The 17,760-nt window shown below is 42.3% G+C and overlaps 1 protein-coding gene and 1 long non-coding RNA gene across 2 annotated transcripts in view; one reads left to right on the top strand and one right to left on the bottom strand.

Annotated features, from left to right (window-relative positions):
* The window catches only part of LOC148132257 (uncharacterized), a 308,260-nt gene that overhangs the window by 126,173 nt on the left and 164,327 nt on the right, over window positions 1-17,760 (top strand). The window lies entirely within an intron of this gene.
* The window catches only part of TAMALIN (trafficking regulator and scaffold protein tamalin), a 31,085-nt gene continuing 25,550 nt past the window's right edge, over window positions 12,226-17,760 (bottom strand). The window contains exons 7-8 of the mRNA XM_026679998.2: window positions 15,389-15,455; window positions 12,226-15,058 (exon numbers count right to left, since the gene is read on the bottom strand). Coding sequence (XP_026535783.1) covers window positions 14,613-15,058; window positions 15,389-15,455 — 513 coding nt within the window. The 3' untranslated portion in view covers window positions 12,226-14,612. The remainder of the gene's footprint in view (window positions 15,059-15,388; window positions 15,456-17,760) is intronic.

Here is a 17,760-nt window from a genome sequence, read left to right as displayed (position 1 = left end):
CCTTGCCTGATTTTTTTTTTTAGCATACTCCTAATATAAGCCCTACCCCCAAAATACGACCCAGTTAAGGTCATCATCAGCTGGGGGTGTGTGACCAGCACCGGAGGCAGCGAGGGCATGAGGGCTGATGGTGTCTGACAACTGCTGCAGTCTGTGCAGCACAGGTGGATTGACTACCTATCCAAACAGCAGGCAGAGGTGGAAGGGGAGGCATGCAATCCGGATGGGCCATGCAGGCCATGGGAAAGCCAAGAGTCGGTGGGCTGGAATGCGCAGGCAGCCACAGGAGGCTCGTCTTTGCACGGCAGCATTAGCAGCGGATGGAGGCAGAGGCATACGGTGGAAGCCAGGAGATCCGGACGTGCCATGGGTGGGGCCCCCAGCTGGTCTTAACACCCTGATATCTTATTTCCCTGAAAATAAGCCCTAATGCTTATTTTGGAGCCCATAAAATTTTTTGACTGGGTCTTATTTTCAGGGAAACACAGGTAATGCACTTCATTTGCTTTAGCTTAGTAAACTAGAGATAGTCTCAATTAATGAAAGCAGTTAGGATCATCATTTCTGGTCTCAACTTGTTTGACAGCCAACCACGGTTCCTGACCTGCCTATGGAAGGCACCCTCACTGGCATTACGTCACTTACTGATATGCATACTCAACTAAAGCTGACACCTGGAAGATCATAAATGTGATGTTTCGTGCGGTGTTTGGTGATGGAAATTCCAGCATTTCCAGTTGCTGTCTTTAAGTGAATCACCAGAGTTTGTTAAGTGACTACAGTACGTCATGTGGTTGCCATTTGCAACCTCCTGCCATCTTCCTGGTTGACTTTGCTGCTGTGAAGCCAACAAAGAAGAGAACAAATGCTGATCATGTGACCATGGGTTGATGCAACGTCACAATTCCAAGCCGGGTGTCAAAAGCCCAGATCATGATCACATGACTGCAGGGATGTAAGTGCAAAAGACCAGTTGTAAGTACCACTTGGTTCAACACCATCATAAGTTTGAACAGTTGCTGGATGAGTGTTAAATAAAGATCACCTGTATGCAAATTCAGCTATTGTGGACTGAAATTCACCCCCCCTCCCCAGCCAAGCTTGGTTCCTAGTGACAAAGTATATCCATTCTTTAGCCAAATTATGGATCACCTTTTGCTTATTCTGAGCCTTCTCCCCCCCCAACAACTTTCCAGTCTAGCCTACAGCCTTGGGATCTCTCCCATCCAATTTCTAATAGTTCCTTACCTTACCTTGTTTTTCTGAGATCACTCAAGAGTGGCCAATTCTACTCCCTGCTGCAATATATACCCAGAATCAATAGTCTTATGTGTGAACAAGGCTACTGCTTCACAATCTGTTGTTTAGCAGAAAATGTGACTAGGTTATTGGGAAGTAGTATCAGTAATATCCTCAGCCCTCTTTACATCCCCATTATCTCAGTGAAGGAATCGCTTGCATGTCACATGTGATTGTACTTGTACTTTTGAACTTGGGCAAGCTATTTTTCCATTCCTCTTTAGCTGATTAAGGATGGGGCCCCACCCACACACACCCATGCCAAGCTGCCCCTGGCGTCATTGCAGTTCCTGCTTTGGTTACCACTTCCTCCTGCATCCATACTCATCTCATCTGTCCCCCGCACTTCTTCTTTTGAGAAGCCTTATTCTCCGGCCTAGTGGAGAGCATCCATCGAAATCTGGCCTTAAACACTCAAGTCCATTCTCTCATACATGACTCTGTCATTGCCATTGTTGTGGGTCAAAGTAATACCACCAGGTAAGTGTGTGTGTGAGGGGGAGAACCACAACCCCTCAACTACTTGATGGCTCTCAGTGTTTGCTTTTATTGCACCCCCAAATTATAATTTCCTGCTATTTTGAAGCGGGTGGCTTAAAATAAACTCTAGGTTTAACATAGGTAAAATTATGAATAGTAAAGACCCAAGCCACACCTAGCTGGGTGACCAGACCGACCCACCTCACAAGGTTGTTGTTGTTTTGGGGAAAATAGGAAGAGGAGCAGGGGTGGGATGCTACCAGTTCAGCCCAGTTCTATAGAACCAGTAGCTCTGAAAGCAGCAGATACTGAACTGGTTCAGTGTCTGCTGCTCTGTTTGGCCCAGCTGCCCGCCCGGGCTCTTGGCTGTTTTTTATTTCCTGCGTTTTCAACCTCAGCTGCTTTGCGCGGCCCAGCTGAGGTTGAAAAAGCAGGAAAGAAGAGGATTTTCTAACGCTGCGCACCCGTGCACAGCGCTTTTCAGCTGTCCGGGCGGCACAGCTGAGGTTTTTAGGAAACGGTCTGCACGCGCGCGCAAAATGCACTTTCACCAGGGGTGGATTCTACTGCCGGAAAACCGGCAAATCACGCCATTGGCTGGCTTCGCCCCGCCCCACCCTGCCCCGCTCACTCACTCCTTCCCTGACATACGTGCCATCAAACTTGCCTGCTAAGTTGCTATTTTTCCTTTTTATTCTCCAACCATCAGCTGTTCTGCTGTGCCAGGAGATTTAGATTAGCTAGAAATCAGGAAACCATTGGATTTCTTTCTTTCTAGCTAATCTTTAGATCTTTGGCTCTGCTTTTAAGCAGAGCCGAACCTTCCTTAGGACTGAAGCTTCTATTATTCAGTGCAGAGTCAGGTAGCCGCTGGCAGAAAGATAGATCTCTGAGTGAATCTGTGATTCTGTGAGCAACTCAATCTGCCTGCCTGCTTTGCCTGATTTTGGGTAAAAGTTGTTCTTTTTTTATAAAAAATTCAATATCTACATAAATATTTATAATATTTACATAATAAGCCATGCCAAGCCAGTCACATGACCACCAAGCCACACCCACAAATTAGGCCACACCCACAGAACCGGTTGTTAAGAAATTTGAATCCCACCCCTCAGGAGGAGAAAGGAATATTATGCATGTTCACCAGTGGTGGTATTCAATTTTTTTTACTACCGGTTCTGTGGGCGTGGCTTGGTGGGCGTGGTATGGCTTGGTGGGCATGGCTTGGTGGGCATGGCAAGGGAAGGATACTATAAAATCCCCATTCCCTCCCCACCCCACTAACCTGCTTTCCAGCTCTGTTCTCCTGTGCAAGGCAATAAAAGAAGACCCAGCCGATCAGCTGGGACTCCGATCAATTGGGACTCGGGAGGCAGCGAATAGATGGGGGTGGGGCCAACCAGAAGTGATATTTATCAGTTCTCCAAACTACTCAAAATTTCTGCTACCGGTTCTTCAGAACCTGTCAGAACTGGCTGAATACCACCTCTGATGTTCACTACATTGAGTTATTTATAACTTAATAGATAAAAATCTAATAAACAAACTTGCCCTACTCAGGGTGCAGATCCACCTTTTCTGAGAGGAAAAAAAAATGTTGCCCATTAAGAGATTGCCAATCTCTTAGGGGAAAAGCTGCAGTTAGCAAACTTTTAACATTAGAGTGATGTTTGCTAATTACAGGAATACTCAAAATACAGTACTATATTTAGTTAACAGTAATTAAAGGGCTGACAAGAGAAAAATTGAATGTCTGCATTGCACACCAATATATTTTTATCTTTTCTTTTGTCAGGGCTGTGTTTTTTACTTATGGAATTATGTCTGTATACATAACTCCAAAAGCACACACCTTTCTAACTACAGTATATCGCATTCATATGAGTCATTGCGGGCCATTCAGATTTGCCAATGAAGCTTCTTCTAAGGAGCCAAAAGACAGAGGTTTGGGCCTGATTATCCTTATCGTTATGCTTGATCTACAACAAATAAACTATATCAGAATATATTTGTTCAGAGACCAATGTATTTCAAAGTTAGTGTCTAGATCTCGTGCATGGGGCAGACTTTCATCTGGTGTCTGGGGATAATGGGAATTGTAATGTGACACATTTAGAGGTCAACAGGTTGAGAAGAATAAGGAGCAAGTCAATTAAATTAATTCCTCTCGTCTGTTCCTTGTTTCTGTGCCAAGTCCATGGTAGAAGCTTATGTCTAAAATAATAAGCATTAATTACATTCAAATTTAAAGTCCGCATTCAGGCATGATGTCCCATTTACATTTTTCAAAGATATCCCAATGGGGGGAAAAGTATATAATTGAGTGATAACTAGTATATTGAAATATACTTAGTTACTTTGCTTAAGTTTGAGAAGGTCAAATCAGCTAGTAGGCATTTAAGGATGTATGAGAAATTGGTAGTAGGGACAAACTGGAGACAGAAAAAGAAAAATGGCACAATGTCAAGTTTAGGCAAATCCTTTTAAATAAAAAGGCAAGAGAATCTCTCCTGGCCCAACTCTAAGAATTTTCTGAAAGTGAAAAGCATCCCATAGGCACCCAATGGTGCTGTATTTTTCCAAAAGGCAACTGGGCTTTCTTTGTTTTTCCTTAAAAATGTTTCACTTCTTATCCAAGAAACTTCTTCAGAATGGACTGAAGAACGAACTGATGAAGCTTCTTGGATGAGAAGCGAAACGTCTCCAAGGAAAAACAAAGGAAGTCCAGTTGCCTTTTGAAGAAAAGACAAAGCACCTTTGGGACAACTATTGAGACAACTTGGATGACTAAGAATTTCCATAGACATCCCGTTAGGTATGCTTTCCTCTCAGTATTGAGGACAAATTCTCTTGTGCATCTATGTGATATGATACAGAGAGAAAATGAGCAGTCAAAAGGAAGTCTAAGAACAAGATGTCCATTTTGTGGAACACAAGACCTTTTTTAAGAACAAGATACTTTTCTGTTTCCTATGTGAAAAGGTCAAGATGTTTCCATAAATTCCATCAGCAGTTCAGTATAACTCTCATTGCAAAACCAGAAAAGAGAAACAAGAAACACATATGATGTCATGTCCTGGGGAAGCAAAATTTGGAAAGGTACCAACTTTCATATAGCAGTGTACTGCAGCCTAAGAGTTTTAGTGTATGATTCCTTCCCTCTTAGTAAGATGTAATGCATGTGTGTGATAAAAGGTCACCATTTTCTTAAAGCAGTTGTGATTGTTCAACATGGGTGTACAAGGATGGATTATAGAAGACACTAGTAGTAGCAGCTGAGGTGGAAGCTGTGTGGCAAATGTTAATATCAGTCTAATTTCCCCACTGTTTTTTTCCCTAATGTATCACCAGTTGAACTCAGTCTCACCTCAATATTTGGTAAAGGAATAGCTTTATTTTTAAATAAATGTATATATTTCTCAACTTCTCTGCAGGACTCCTCATACAGTCTGCAAGGTGGCTTCTTGAGGCCAAGATAACAAACACTTGAGAGAATTCAGTTTATAAAGTGAATTCAATGTATTTTTGTGTATGCAATACATTCTTGGCTGAGAATTTTTGTAAATTTGGTAAGAATAGTTTAAAGAATCTTTAAGTATAGTTTCCAGAATTTCAAACAGAAGGCATTTATAAAAGTAGGAGGAACTATAATAATAAATCAAATAAGATATTTCACCTCTGATATAGAATTTAAATGTCAATTAGTAATATCCTAAATTCATTAGTAATATCCTAAATACATTAGGTTTTTCAAATGCTTTAAAAACTTAATATAAACTATTAAACTACAGAACAAGCACTTAGCTAAAGTGTTGGTTGAATAACAAAAAATAAAATAAAATGCAGTAATATCTTTATGTCAGGCATTAGTAATCTCTAATCTTCCCCATTCCTTCAGCCCCACCCAGCACTACTAACAGCTCCAGATGATGGGATTTAAAACTCAGCAACTAACGGGGAACCTCGATTTTTCCATTCCTTTCCTCTGAGAAGTTGCTAAAGTATAATTACATAGAAGGGTGTTTGAGTTTCTCAGAGTAACTTTTTAGACTAGGACCAGGAAGCAAATACAAAGAACTGCAGAACAGAATGGAAAAGTTTCCAACTCTGTGGTTGTGGTTACGCAATGAGTGACAAGCTGCTATTAGCCCAGAAAGACAAATGGATCCCAATGGCACCAGACGGTAGGTTCCCTCCTGGGCCTAAAATTTTTATGAGGGAATTTTGGTTAGAATTGAAGCACAGTTGAAAAACTATAAGCCATAGTGATACCTTTTTCTCTTTCTTTTTGCACATTATGCAGTATGAGAGCATATTGTTACTGTAGGCAGACTTAATATTGCCGCAGGAACATTGGATGATATTACAAAACTCCTTACAATTTCGCTCAGGTTGTCACTAACAATAGTAACTGTGTACAGTAGTTCAGTGTTTATCAATCTTGACAAATTGAAAATGGGTAGAGTTCAATTTCCAGATTCTGGGACTTGAAGTCCACACATTTTAACATTGTTGACTCCTGTTCAAAGTAAAAAGGGGTAGTTTTTCAACTGAGGCAGATTGGAAACGTGATGAGCCAGGAAACAAAATGGTAGAGTAAGCTATAAAATAGCCTTGATTCAGATTTCTTCATTTGTTTTTTTAAATCCATCAAATAAAATTTGACACATTGACATTAATGGGTATCATATTGAGAATTTAAATAATACAAACCTTATATTATGCTAGTTTTAAGAATCTGATGCACTGGAACTGTAATCATAATGCATATTATACTGCACTTCAAAAATGTTTAGATTAATATATGTCGCTAAAAATGGTTTTCTATGGAATGAAAATTTTAATTTGAAAAAGTAGATAGATTTTTCAGAGCGGCTCATAGAACATATCAAGAAACAGCTAATTTGCCAGCATATAAAATGGATTATTCCACTTCCTCCCCCTTACAGAGGCTCCATCTTAAAACCTGAAATGTTTATTGGTATAATGATGGAAAATAATTTACTGCAAAGAATTTTTTAAATAAAAGTAGCCATTTTTCTTTTTTCTTGGGTTTTTTTTGTAGGGCTCCTAGCCTGTGGAAATCTGGAAAACCCAGGATCTGGAGCTTTGCAGCACAGATTAAAGTAAAGTGACACTATAGTATTGTAAATAGAGCTGCCAGGTGTCCACGTACTATGGCAATGGGGGCCAGGTGAGTGTTTTGATATCAGCAACACCTGCTTAGTACAAGTGGTTTCTTTGTGCTATTTATAGACTTAACCTTCTCCCTTACTTCATCTCCTGCTCATGACTGCGTAGGAACCACCAACGCCCACCTCCCAATAGTCTTGTCTTACCTAGGTCATCACCTGCAGATTCCCTATAGGTGCTATTCTGTGCAGCCACTTTTGTTGCTAAAACTAGAAAGCAAGTACGTAAGTGGTACAAAGATCTTCTCCTTTGCTCCACCAGCCACCTACAACGCAAAACGCCCCCAGCAGGGCTCCAAGCCAACCTGCTGATGGAAGCAGTAAAAGCGGGGGGCTTTGAGCAATATTTTCAGTAATTAGGAGTGCCTTTGATTAATATTTCTAGTTCTTTGAAGTAACAAGCAAGAAGGTGAAATTCTGATAAGGACCAGCCCAAACCAGCTGAAGGCAAGGTCTGTACAAAAAATTTGAACTTTAGTAACTCCAAAATTAATTATAATGTGCAAAACTCAATCCCTAAATATGCAATTGGGCATTAACAAGATCAAGCGAAGAATGTTATGGGATGCTATGAAATATTACATAGTATATATCAAGCTACTGAGCGTGCTTATTAGATCACAGCTGAGTCAAATGATGCTAACCAATGAAGGAACACAATCCAATTCCAAACCCAATATGTTGGAACTGTATATAAAGTGATCAAGCAAGCCAACCTTTCTAAGTGGCCCTTTGCCTTGTATCCATTGGGGAGGGGGAATGTGTCTCTTTTTATGCATAAAGAGATATTAATTTACCTTTACAGTTTGGATCTACCGTGTTTCTCATATAATAAGGCCAGGTGAAACAGGGTATTTGGGCAAAGACACACCGGGTGAAGAATCTTAGTGACATTTACAGCTAGAGCCAGGTTGATGGGGGTGGATCTTACCTCGAGGGACACAATGTCCCAAAGGTCAGGGGTCATGGCAGAAACCTCTTGCACCCTGCCATCGGTCAAAATCCCTTGGTTGCAGTCTGTGCAGCATGCCCCTTCTGCCAGTATTGAAATAAGATCCCCAAGGAAAGAACCCTGTGGTGAGATGGGCAGCAAACCATTTTAATAAATAAATAAAATCCCAATGACACCACTTTTGTCAGTCCAGTTCTGTGCACGTATGTGTTTTGCCCTAAGTGCAGGAGCAGATATTCTCCAACAAAGGAACAAAAGTTTGAAACTTTGAAGAGAGGAAAACAGCAGTTTGATCCAGCCGACCTTGATGGGTTGGTTTGTACTCTCAAGCCCAGCTATAACTGTCTCTGCTCAGAGAAGGCTATTTGCATTCATATTCATCAGCCAGCAATGGGGCACCAGCAGCCTTCAGACAGTGAAATTACAATTCCCAACAGACTTAGGCTGCACGGTCGTCCACTCTTGGCCTGAAGTACTGAATCATCTCCCCTGCAGGAGTCAAGCTTCAGGTATTGGATTTTGTAAATTGGAACTCAAAGAGTCCTGACTTCAACATGGCGAGGCTGGATCCAATTTTTCTGTATCACCTGCATGCTGTTATGCCTGGCATTTCAGTCAATGGTCTCTGAAGCTACCTTTTGTAAATTTCCCAAAACGACACCAAAGGTATTTTATATACAGAAGGCGCTTTATTAATGACTGTACAGTGGCAGCGTTCATCCTCAGCTCTGCAAGGCGAACTGTTGCAGCCATTTTCTCTCAGGAAAAGGGGCCCCGCCAGAGAGCATGCTGAATTCCCTCAAAACGACTCAGCTCTGCTGTTACAGATCTCTCTTAATAAAAGCAGGTTGTCTGCAACTTTATCTTAAAGCTAGAGGCTGATGGGGATTAGGGTTCCCACTTAGAAGAAAAACAAACTGCCTTCCAATACAGCATGATGTGTGGTGGAACTAGCCACAATATTTTCCCCTTCCCCCCATGCCCCCCCCGACTCCATCCTGCAGCTTAGCTAGGATAATGCTAGTCAAAATCTTGAAAGCTCTCCTTGCTGATATCTGGTCTTCAGGCAGTTGTTAAGCGCACAGCCAGAAAGACCTGAGGAAAAAGGGGCTATCTTCCTTGGGCTAGGAGTTGGAAAGATGGAGTTGGAAAGAGAGAGAGGTTTGTAAACCTGGCTTATTCCCAGGTGTACTGACTGAGATTAGTGGAAAAGGCTTTGCCAAGGGGCCTGAAACACCCAGCTAAGCATGTATTCATCTGAACAAGCAAAACAGTTGGTCTCCACATGGCAGGTGACAGATGGGGTGAGGGCGGGGGCCCCCTTTAAGTTAATTAGCACTAGGATACTGCCTAAGCCTCCTCAACCCCTGGTCTGCCAAACAGCCAATTAATTTGCTGTTTATTAGGTGTCTTTGGCTGAAAACAAGGACAAGAATCTTGGTGAACTTAGTAGAAAAGCATGAGCATTCCCAGTTTTTGAAGGTAGCTTTTTTTAAAAAAAAAAGGCAAAACAGGTGGTTTTGGGGGTAATGACATGCCAACCAAAGTACTCTAATGCAGTGATCCCCAACCTTTTTGACACCGCGGCCCGGTACCGGCATCAGCTGGGCGCCATCTTTTTTTGATGAAAAAGTGCTCACCGGAAGCACTTTTTCATGAAAAAAAAGATAGCGGCGCCCAGCAAGCCGCAGCCCGGTAGGAGTTGTTCCGCAGACCGGGACCGGTCCGCGGACCGGTGGTTGGGGACCCCTGCTCTAATGGGAAGGTGGTCTTTCTAGAGAACAGACCTATGCTAGACTTTCTCTTTCAAAAAGTTCCAGCTGTCCACTTTTTAAGGTGTTATCACTACCACCACCGCTGCCCACTCTCCCGAGGTAAAGTTTTAATATACTGCTAAAGAGAGCTGTGGTGGCGCAGCGGTTAGAATGCAGTATTGCAGGCTAACTCTGACGACTGCCAGCAGTTCAGTCCTGACCAGTTCAAGGTTGACTCAGCCTTCCATCCTTCCAAGGTCGGTAAAGCGAGGACCCAGATTGTTGGGGGGGTGGCAATATGCTGACTCTGTAAACCACTTAGAGAGGGCCATAAAAGCACTGTGAAGCGGTATATACGTCTGTTGCTATTGCTAATTGGAGAGAAGAATCTCAACAGGCCACCTTAATTAATCTAGGAGGTTTTTGCAAGAATGCAAGTGGTTGAATCTCCCTCCAAGTGCTGACAAGGATGGATTTAAAAAGGCAAAACCAGAAGCACAGACTTGTGACTAAGAGTTCTTTTCAGTTTTGTAAGTAATCCTCAACTCACAACCATTCATTTAACAACCATTTGAAATTGCAATGGCACTGAAAAAAAAAAAAAAGACTGACAAGTGATTCACACACCTACAACCATCACATCATCCCTGGGGTCATGCGATCAACATTCTGGTGCTTGGCAACTAGCACACATTTGACCAATGAGGTCATGTGATCTCCATTTGCGACCTTCCCAGCTGGCTTCCAACAAGCTAAGGCAATGGGAAAGCCAGACTCATTTAACAATTGCAGCCAAAAAGGTTGTAAAATTGGGCAGAACTCACTTAACAACCGCCTTGCTTAGCAAGGGAAGTTCTTGTCCAAATTGTGGTCATAAGTTGTAATGATTTATATCAAGCTTTAGGAATGCCTCTCATTGGAAATGGTCAGAATTCTCTTGACTTTGGCATAACAGCGTAGTGTGAGAATAACTGTGATTTCTTCAAGAAACCATGGTTGAACAAACCATATCTTAATATAAGAACTCAATTATTGATTGAAAATAGCTTCATGTCACTAGAACTGTAATTTTGGCTTCTTTCACCAGAAATTAAAATGCAGTGGGCCTGATTTCTGTAATATGCATAACATGTTACACGGTGTAGTTGCTCAGTATCTGGTTGGGGAATGTGTGCTTGTGTATTATCTCTATGCATTTCTTTCTCACACACAGAGCTCTGTGTGGTGCATTTACTGAATTCAAGCCATGTTTGCAAATACAGAATTCTTGTAAATGTACAGTGCAATGGAACTAGTGCTTATAGGTATGAATAGCAGAACCAGTGGTTGTAAGTACATACTTATCTTCTGTTTTAGAGGGTGCCCTCTTCCCCTCCGACTTTAGATTTTATCACAATGAGCTTCCTGGAATAAGTCAAGAATGATCTCTTATCAGGCATCCGGTTGCTGGAAGGTGAAAAGTGCTACTAACAGCACTACACTTCATGTCAAGAAGCCCTGAGTTCAGCCAAATTCAGGATTTTCCATACAACGTGTCCAAGCCTGGATGGAAACCTACATCTTCAGTCAGAGGACCAAGGCCATGCCACAGTCATTTCAATACAGAGGCAAGATGACCCCTGTTCTGTCCAAAGTTAAATTTAACTACACTGCTTTGGATCTAGATTGAGGTCATAGGTTTCACAGGCAGAAGCCGAGCCACCCAATTGGGAACCGCTTGGCTGCAAAAGAAGCCAGAGGCTGCGGGGAAGGGAATGTGTGGACTCAGCATCACGAAGGAATGCTGAAGAACAACTGGGTCACTTGGGGCTCAGCAACAGCTGGATAACCTCAAAAGCTTTGGCAGCAGAACATCCAGAGAAGCTCCTACTCTCTAAATCAGGGATGGGGAACGATGGCCCTTTTATGACTTGTGGACTTCAACAGAAATGAGGAGGGGATAAGCCACCTGGGAAAGCCAAGGGAAATCATCAAAACCATAAAAAAGTGAAAGTTAGAATATTTTGGACATGTGATGCGACACCCGGAAAAATACGGCATACTTCGCTTAATCCTCTAGGGAAAGATTGAAGGCAAACAAGGTCCAGGCAGAAGAAGAACATCGTGACTTCAACACCCAAAGGACTGGTTTGGTCAAAACTCAGCAGCACTTTTTTGTGCAGCTATTGATAAAAATAGGGTCACCAACATGATCGACAAAGTCCGATGATGGATATGGCACAAGAAGAAGGACTTCAACTCCCTGAATTCCTGATCCAGCATGGTTGGCTCAGGAATTCTGGGAGTTGAAGTCCACAAGTCATCATTCCCCATCTCTCCTCTAAATTCTGTTCTTCCAACCCAATAAGACAATTGGCCTTGGCCTGGACTGGGCAGCATTAATACCTTGCCCTTTGACGACCCAAGTCTTCTTGGCAGCTTGAAGAACTTTCAAATCAAGAGGTCACTTTCCTCGGTTTCTTGAGAAAGTCCAGCAGCAGATGGTTGAAGAGTTCCAAGGCCTTCATTGCCGTTTGTAAGACCAATAGAAAATGAGAGCACGACTGTCTGAATGCAAAACATCTCACAAGTTTTATCCAAAAGTTTACAGTGGAAACATTGCTGCACGTCTGTACAAAAATCCAACTCTGAATCAGGTTTTTATGCATACAGTTATTGGCACATGGTGCCTCCCTAAATTGCTGGCCTTGCTTTGTTTGTTTGTTGCTTTCCCCCCACTTAACATCTCTTTTGAGAAATATCTGTCAGGGTATACAACGGCCACTCTTTTCCCGTCTGCGCTGTGTCACCCCTCCTCCTCTCTTCCTGCAGCTACTTCCTGAGATAAAGTTAAAAACAAAAAAAACCAGAAAGCTGCCCTTTGGTTTCCCTCACACAAGGCATTTTGCTGGTGAGAGGTTGGAACAGTCAGACTCGAAGCTTGTTTTCAGAGGCACAGTTCTGTTCTGAGGGACTTCACTTAAGGCCAGAGATGTGGCTCACCAAATGTCGCTAAACTACAATTCCCAAGAGCCTTTGCTGGCATAGCGGATAATAAAGGGGGCTGGGAGTTGTAGTGCTGTGGCATATGGAAGATCACAAATCACCTTTTGCCTAAGTTTTAGACAAATACCTCTTTTTGTTTTGTCTAAGGTTCGTCCAGCCTTCCTCAACCTGGCACCTTCCAGATATGCTGGATTACAATTCCCATTTTTTCAGCCAACGTAACAAGACTCTTTATGTCTATGCTTGTCCATGTCCCCCTCTCCCTTTCTCCTTCAATAGTTTTAAGCAATTCTGAGAAAGATGCTGTGCTGGGATTTGAGCAGGGTAACCACAAATTTCATTCTGCCTAGCGCCTGACCTTCATAATAACTAGCTACCCTGCAAAATCTGGATCCAGATCTTTAAAGTTCGGCACTTATTTGACTTCCACTGTTTCCCTTCCTAAGCAGTTCTGAGAATTACTGTATAATTCAGCAGGAGCAAAGTGGGGACTCCTGACAGAGCCAATCTTTTGCAGACTTGGAGAAAAGTTGGTAAAACTGGAATAAATTGAATTTAAATGTTGTAGTTCCTATTGGCCTTTCAAGTAGAAATTAGGTACACTGAAAGAAAGAAAAAATGTTAACATCACCACGGTCTTTTCTTATAACTTTTCCTTTCAAAGTTGCTCTAGATGAACAAGGAGAGGAAAAATGTGTAATAACATCTGGATTTTTTTAAAGACTGGAGGGAAGTTGTGGGGAATTGCTGCAGAATCTGGAGGCAATGAGACAGACAGGATGTGGCTCCCCAGAGCAGATATAGATATAGAACAGCTCAGAAACCACATTTATACAAACTGTGTATAGGGGGAGGGGTTGGAAGGGAGTTCCCCAAACATTTACAGCTCAATCAATGAATTCATAGGCCTTCCCAGCAGGAGTATCTGCTGCTATAGACATGTGGACTGACTGCAGGACATGGACTCGCAAAGTGAACTGTGTTCCTTCTTCTAAGCCTATCTTAGAATTGACCTGGCCCCAAGTGTAAGGGAAAGATTGAACTTGATGTGCATAAAATGCCTGGCAGTCTTGTCTTTCAATGCTTAAAAACACAAAACCAAAATGCAGAAATATCTTGGGAGTTCTCGCTACTTCGTGGCCACCTAAGCAGCTCACTCCATCCTATACCCTTCTAAATGTAATGCAAATTTCCAGCCAGCGTGGCCAAATTCAAGGGGATTAAACGGGAATTCTGGGACTTGAAGTCCCAATGCGTGTCCAATAAAAGGTGTCGGTAGCTCTTGCCTTCTACTTTTTGCCTCAGATCTGAGTTTTCTCTATCTGACTAAACCTCAAATGCTACTTCATGCTCTAGGCTAAGTTAACATGCTGGTTCTTCTAATGTCCCCCTCATTAAGTCCTAACAAAAACCACCCAATGTACAAACCCAAACCAAACATTCCAGTTTTCTTTTTAAATTATCCCTGCTAGTTAAACCAATAATAATGTTCTGTTTCCATTTCTAAAAGTCACCCTATGGCCCACAATGACAAAGAACCACCCGATAACTCAAAGAGACTGCTTTATGCCAATTCCTGAAAAACACCCCCAAACCAAAACCACCCTCGCGTGAATGAAGTATACAAAATCACGTGTACTTCTTTGGCCTCACGATGTGCTACGATTTTTTTTCTTTTGAGGTCTTTTTTTCTCCCCGCCACCCGTTTCTTCCTAGGACGTTGAAGACCCACTGTAACAACCCCCCCCTCTCCCACCCAGGTTGATGAATTATTCTTCCAAAAGTCCAGCGTGGATTGCAACCTGCATTTCCAAAGAGCTGGTCTGCTGGCGTTCAGAAGCCCAGTCCTCTGTCAATCAAATAAATAAATAAATAGAGACCAGAGCAAGCAGAGGCAGCCGGCCTCACAGCTGAAAACTGCGCTTTGCTTTCCCCAATGAGAATGTCCTTTTACAACTGGCTCTCCTCTTCCTCCAAAGAGCGGTTCAACCCAGGAATAAACTTGAGGAATCTCTTGCGGAAGCTTCCCTGTTTGCTTTTGGGGGGCCTTGACGTGACCGCAGAGTTCTTTGGTTCTCTGCACTTGTCCCAGAAACAGGCCTCTCCGTTGGTGGTGGTGGTTGTGGTGCATTTGACGCTGATGCTGCGGGTTAATGTCGTCTTGGGGCGTGAAGACTGGGCCGCTGCGGGGACAATGTCCAGGGAGTCGGCAGAGTCAAAGAAGCAAGTCTGGTAAAGAGATTCCTCGGTCTCATCAGTGGCCGTGCTGACACAGCCCACGCTGCTGTAAGTACTCCCAGCTCCTCTCAACAGCATCCCGTAGGGTGTAGAGCCGTACAGGCAGGAGCGCACAGACTCCAACGTATCATAGATGCTGGGGTCTTTAACCACAATCCCTACCAGAAAAGAGCAAACAATTACTGAAGGGAATGCAGGAACCTGCTTGTTCTCCCAAAGAGAAGAACCGATCCAGACTTTGGATCCACACTTTGTGGTAATCTTGGTTTGGCTTAGTGTTTCTCGACCTCAATAACTATAATTCGCACGGGCTTCAATTCCCAGAAACACTCGCCTAGAATGGGTTACACCAACACAGCCAAGAGTGGTCTGTAAACCATAGAATATGTCTTTCTGCTGCCAGCCCCTTCAGTCAGATTTGGTTCCCCTCTCCGTGACCTAGAAGACAATCACAAAAAAAAATATGCTGACATTCTTCTGACACTCACCATGGACCAAGCGCTGCTCCTGGACCATCAATGACCGGTATTCTCCCCATTTTTCATAGAGCGTTTGCTGCAATGGAAAGAAACCGACATTACAAACGGCAGCAAGGATCAGTCAAGGCTATGTATCTAGTTAAAATCTCCTTCAAGTGGTGCTCGACTGCTGGTGAGCCATCCTCCTTAAATCACATCCTTCCTTTTTTTATTTGCTCTGTGGGTAGAGCAGATAGCTTCTCGTTCGGGAAAGGTTTTTTGTTTTTTCCCAAGGAATCCAATAGGCAAGAGCTGGAAATTTATGGGCTGCAAAAAGACCGAATTAAAAGCCTGACGTAGGAGAAGAGTTGCAGCCTATTGTCCAACTACCTGCTGGTTTCTAAATGACACTAATGGCCCACCTACTTCTCAAGGAGAGGGAGGCTTCCTGCTAAACACATAAAAAAAAATTCTCAGAACTGTAGATTCTCAAGACGACAAATAAACGAGGCTGTGGCTCCATTTATCAGCAGACTCTGCAGGTTAGAACTTCCACATTTAGTTTATGAAATATCTAATAAGAAAAATATGAGGTAGGAGATGATGAAGAGCATCTTTCTGAACAACGGGAGAAAAAAGGGGTAGCTTAGGAATCACAGCTGCACTGCATTATTATTAATTTAAATTTCTTTCTTTTAGAGATAGATAGGTAGATAGATGTAGACAGACAGATGATAGGTAATAGATAAGATAGACAGACAGATGAGAGATGGACAGATGAAAGATAATAAATGATAAGACAGACAGACAGACAGATAAATGCCATTGAGTCAACATTCCTAGGAATGAGAGGAAGGGATTGGCTGAAAGTCACCTAACTGGCTTCATGCCTAAGATCAGACTAGAACTCTCTTATTCTTTTATTTTTCTTATATGTAACCATTTCATGTATTCACAACTATGTATACATTTATACTTATTATCTTGTAAACAATTGGCAAATCAAATAAATAAATAAATAAATAAAATAAATAAACTCACAGTCTGCTGGTTTCTAGCCTGATGCCTTAATTACTACACTACACTGTCTCTTTTGTAATATTTATAAAGAACAAACAAAATCCAAAAATCAGGCAATGTTAAAAAAAATGTACTCAATTTAGTTATGCCAACTGTATTATTTTATATCAGTGTAGGTGTTCCATTCGCAAGGTCCAGAATCACCTTCAATTACATTCTAATCATGGGGAACAAGACTATTTTTAAAGGGTCCCTCACCTCATAAAGGTACAATTTGAGGCCCACTACTTTTTTTTTTCTTTCTTTTGGGGGGCTTGGAATGGAGGGAAAAATAGACCTCTTCAGAGGCTTCATACGCCTATTTTTTTTAAACAGAACACTTAAACAAAAGCAGAATATAAAGGAAAAAAAGGAACTAGCCCAAAATTTCAGCCCCGGTATCGCTATCTATCATCATCCCTTCTTGTTGCTGTTAGGATATATTGCATATGAAGAATTAAGACTAGATCAAGAATTTCCTGCTGGGAAAAACTGACACATCAAAACCAACGGTGGGAATGACATTTACTGTGATAGAACAAAGTGAATAGTGCCGAAAAACATTTGATGGTGGAGGAAGTTAGCACCCACCCCTCTCCTAGAAAATTGAAATATCCTAGGAAATATTAAAAAGGCAGAATATTTCTCCTAAAAAGAGAAATAGAAACCCAGAAGCAGAAACTCACCTCAGAAGCAGAAACTCACCCCCACCTTTGTTAATGGGTGGGCCATTAAGGCCTGGGCCAGAATACTTTACATAAAAAATATCTCCAGGTAAAGCTATAGCAATTGCCAAAAGCCCTTTTCAGTGCATAATCATCCAGCAAGGCTCAACCAAGCCTGGAACTCAGGACAGCCTACAGAGTTGCCCCTGCATGGCCTCATGGGAGTCTGACAACCAATCAGAATACAAGCTTCAATTCAAATCCCAACAAAGGTTATAAAACCCAGGCACTCTCAGCACCTCAGCCCTTTCTTGATCTCTTCCTTCAGCTTGAAGCATGTGATCATCCTTCCTTTTCACTCTGGAGCTCCAGGCCATGTGGTCCTGTCCACTATTAAACCTTCCAAACAGCCTCCATGTTTCCAGCATCTTTTTCCCCACTTGGAACTGAACCCAGAAGGATATTTCTTCCAACAATGGAAAGTGGAAATGTTATTGATCAGTGTAAAACAAATGTTAGCTTGGTCTGCACAACTATTCTTTTTTCTTCTGATGCCTATTTAAAATTTTAGTTTGCCAAGCGCTGCCCTGTATTTTCCTCTGATTTTCTCCATTCCAACACGTTGTTATACAGGAGATAATTTCTTTGGCTGGAGAGTTGCACAGAACCCCAAAATAA

The sequence above is a fragment of the Notechis scutatus genome, chromosome 2 (genome assembly GCF_049901735.1).
Source record: "Notechis scutatus isolate UNSWTSFEM ecotype Mainland chromosome 2, rNotScu1.2, whole genome shotgun sequence".
NCBI lineage: Eukaryota > Metazoa > Chordata > Lepidosauria > Squamata > Elapidae > Notechis > Notechis scutatus.
The sequence above is the reverse complement of the archived record's forward strand: the minus strand, read 5'-3'. Positions and strand labels throughout refer to the sequence as shown.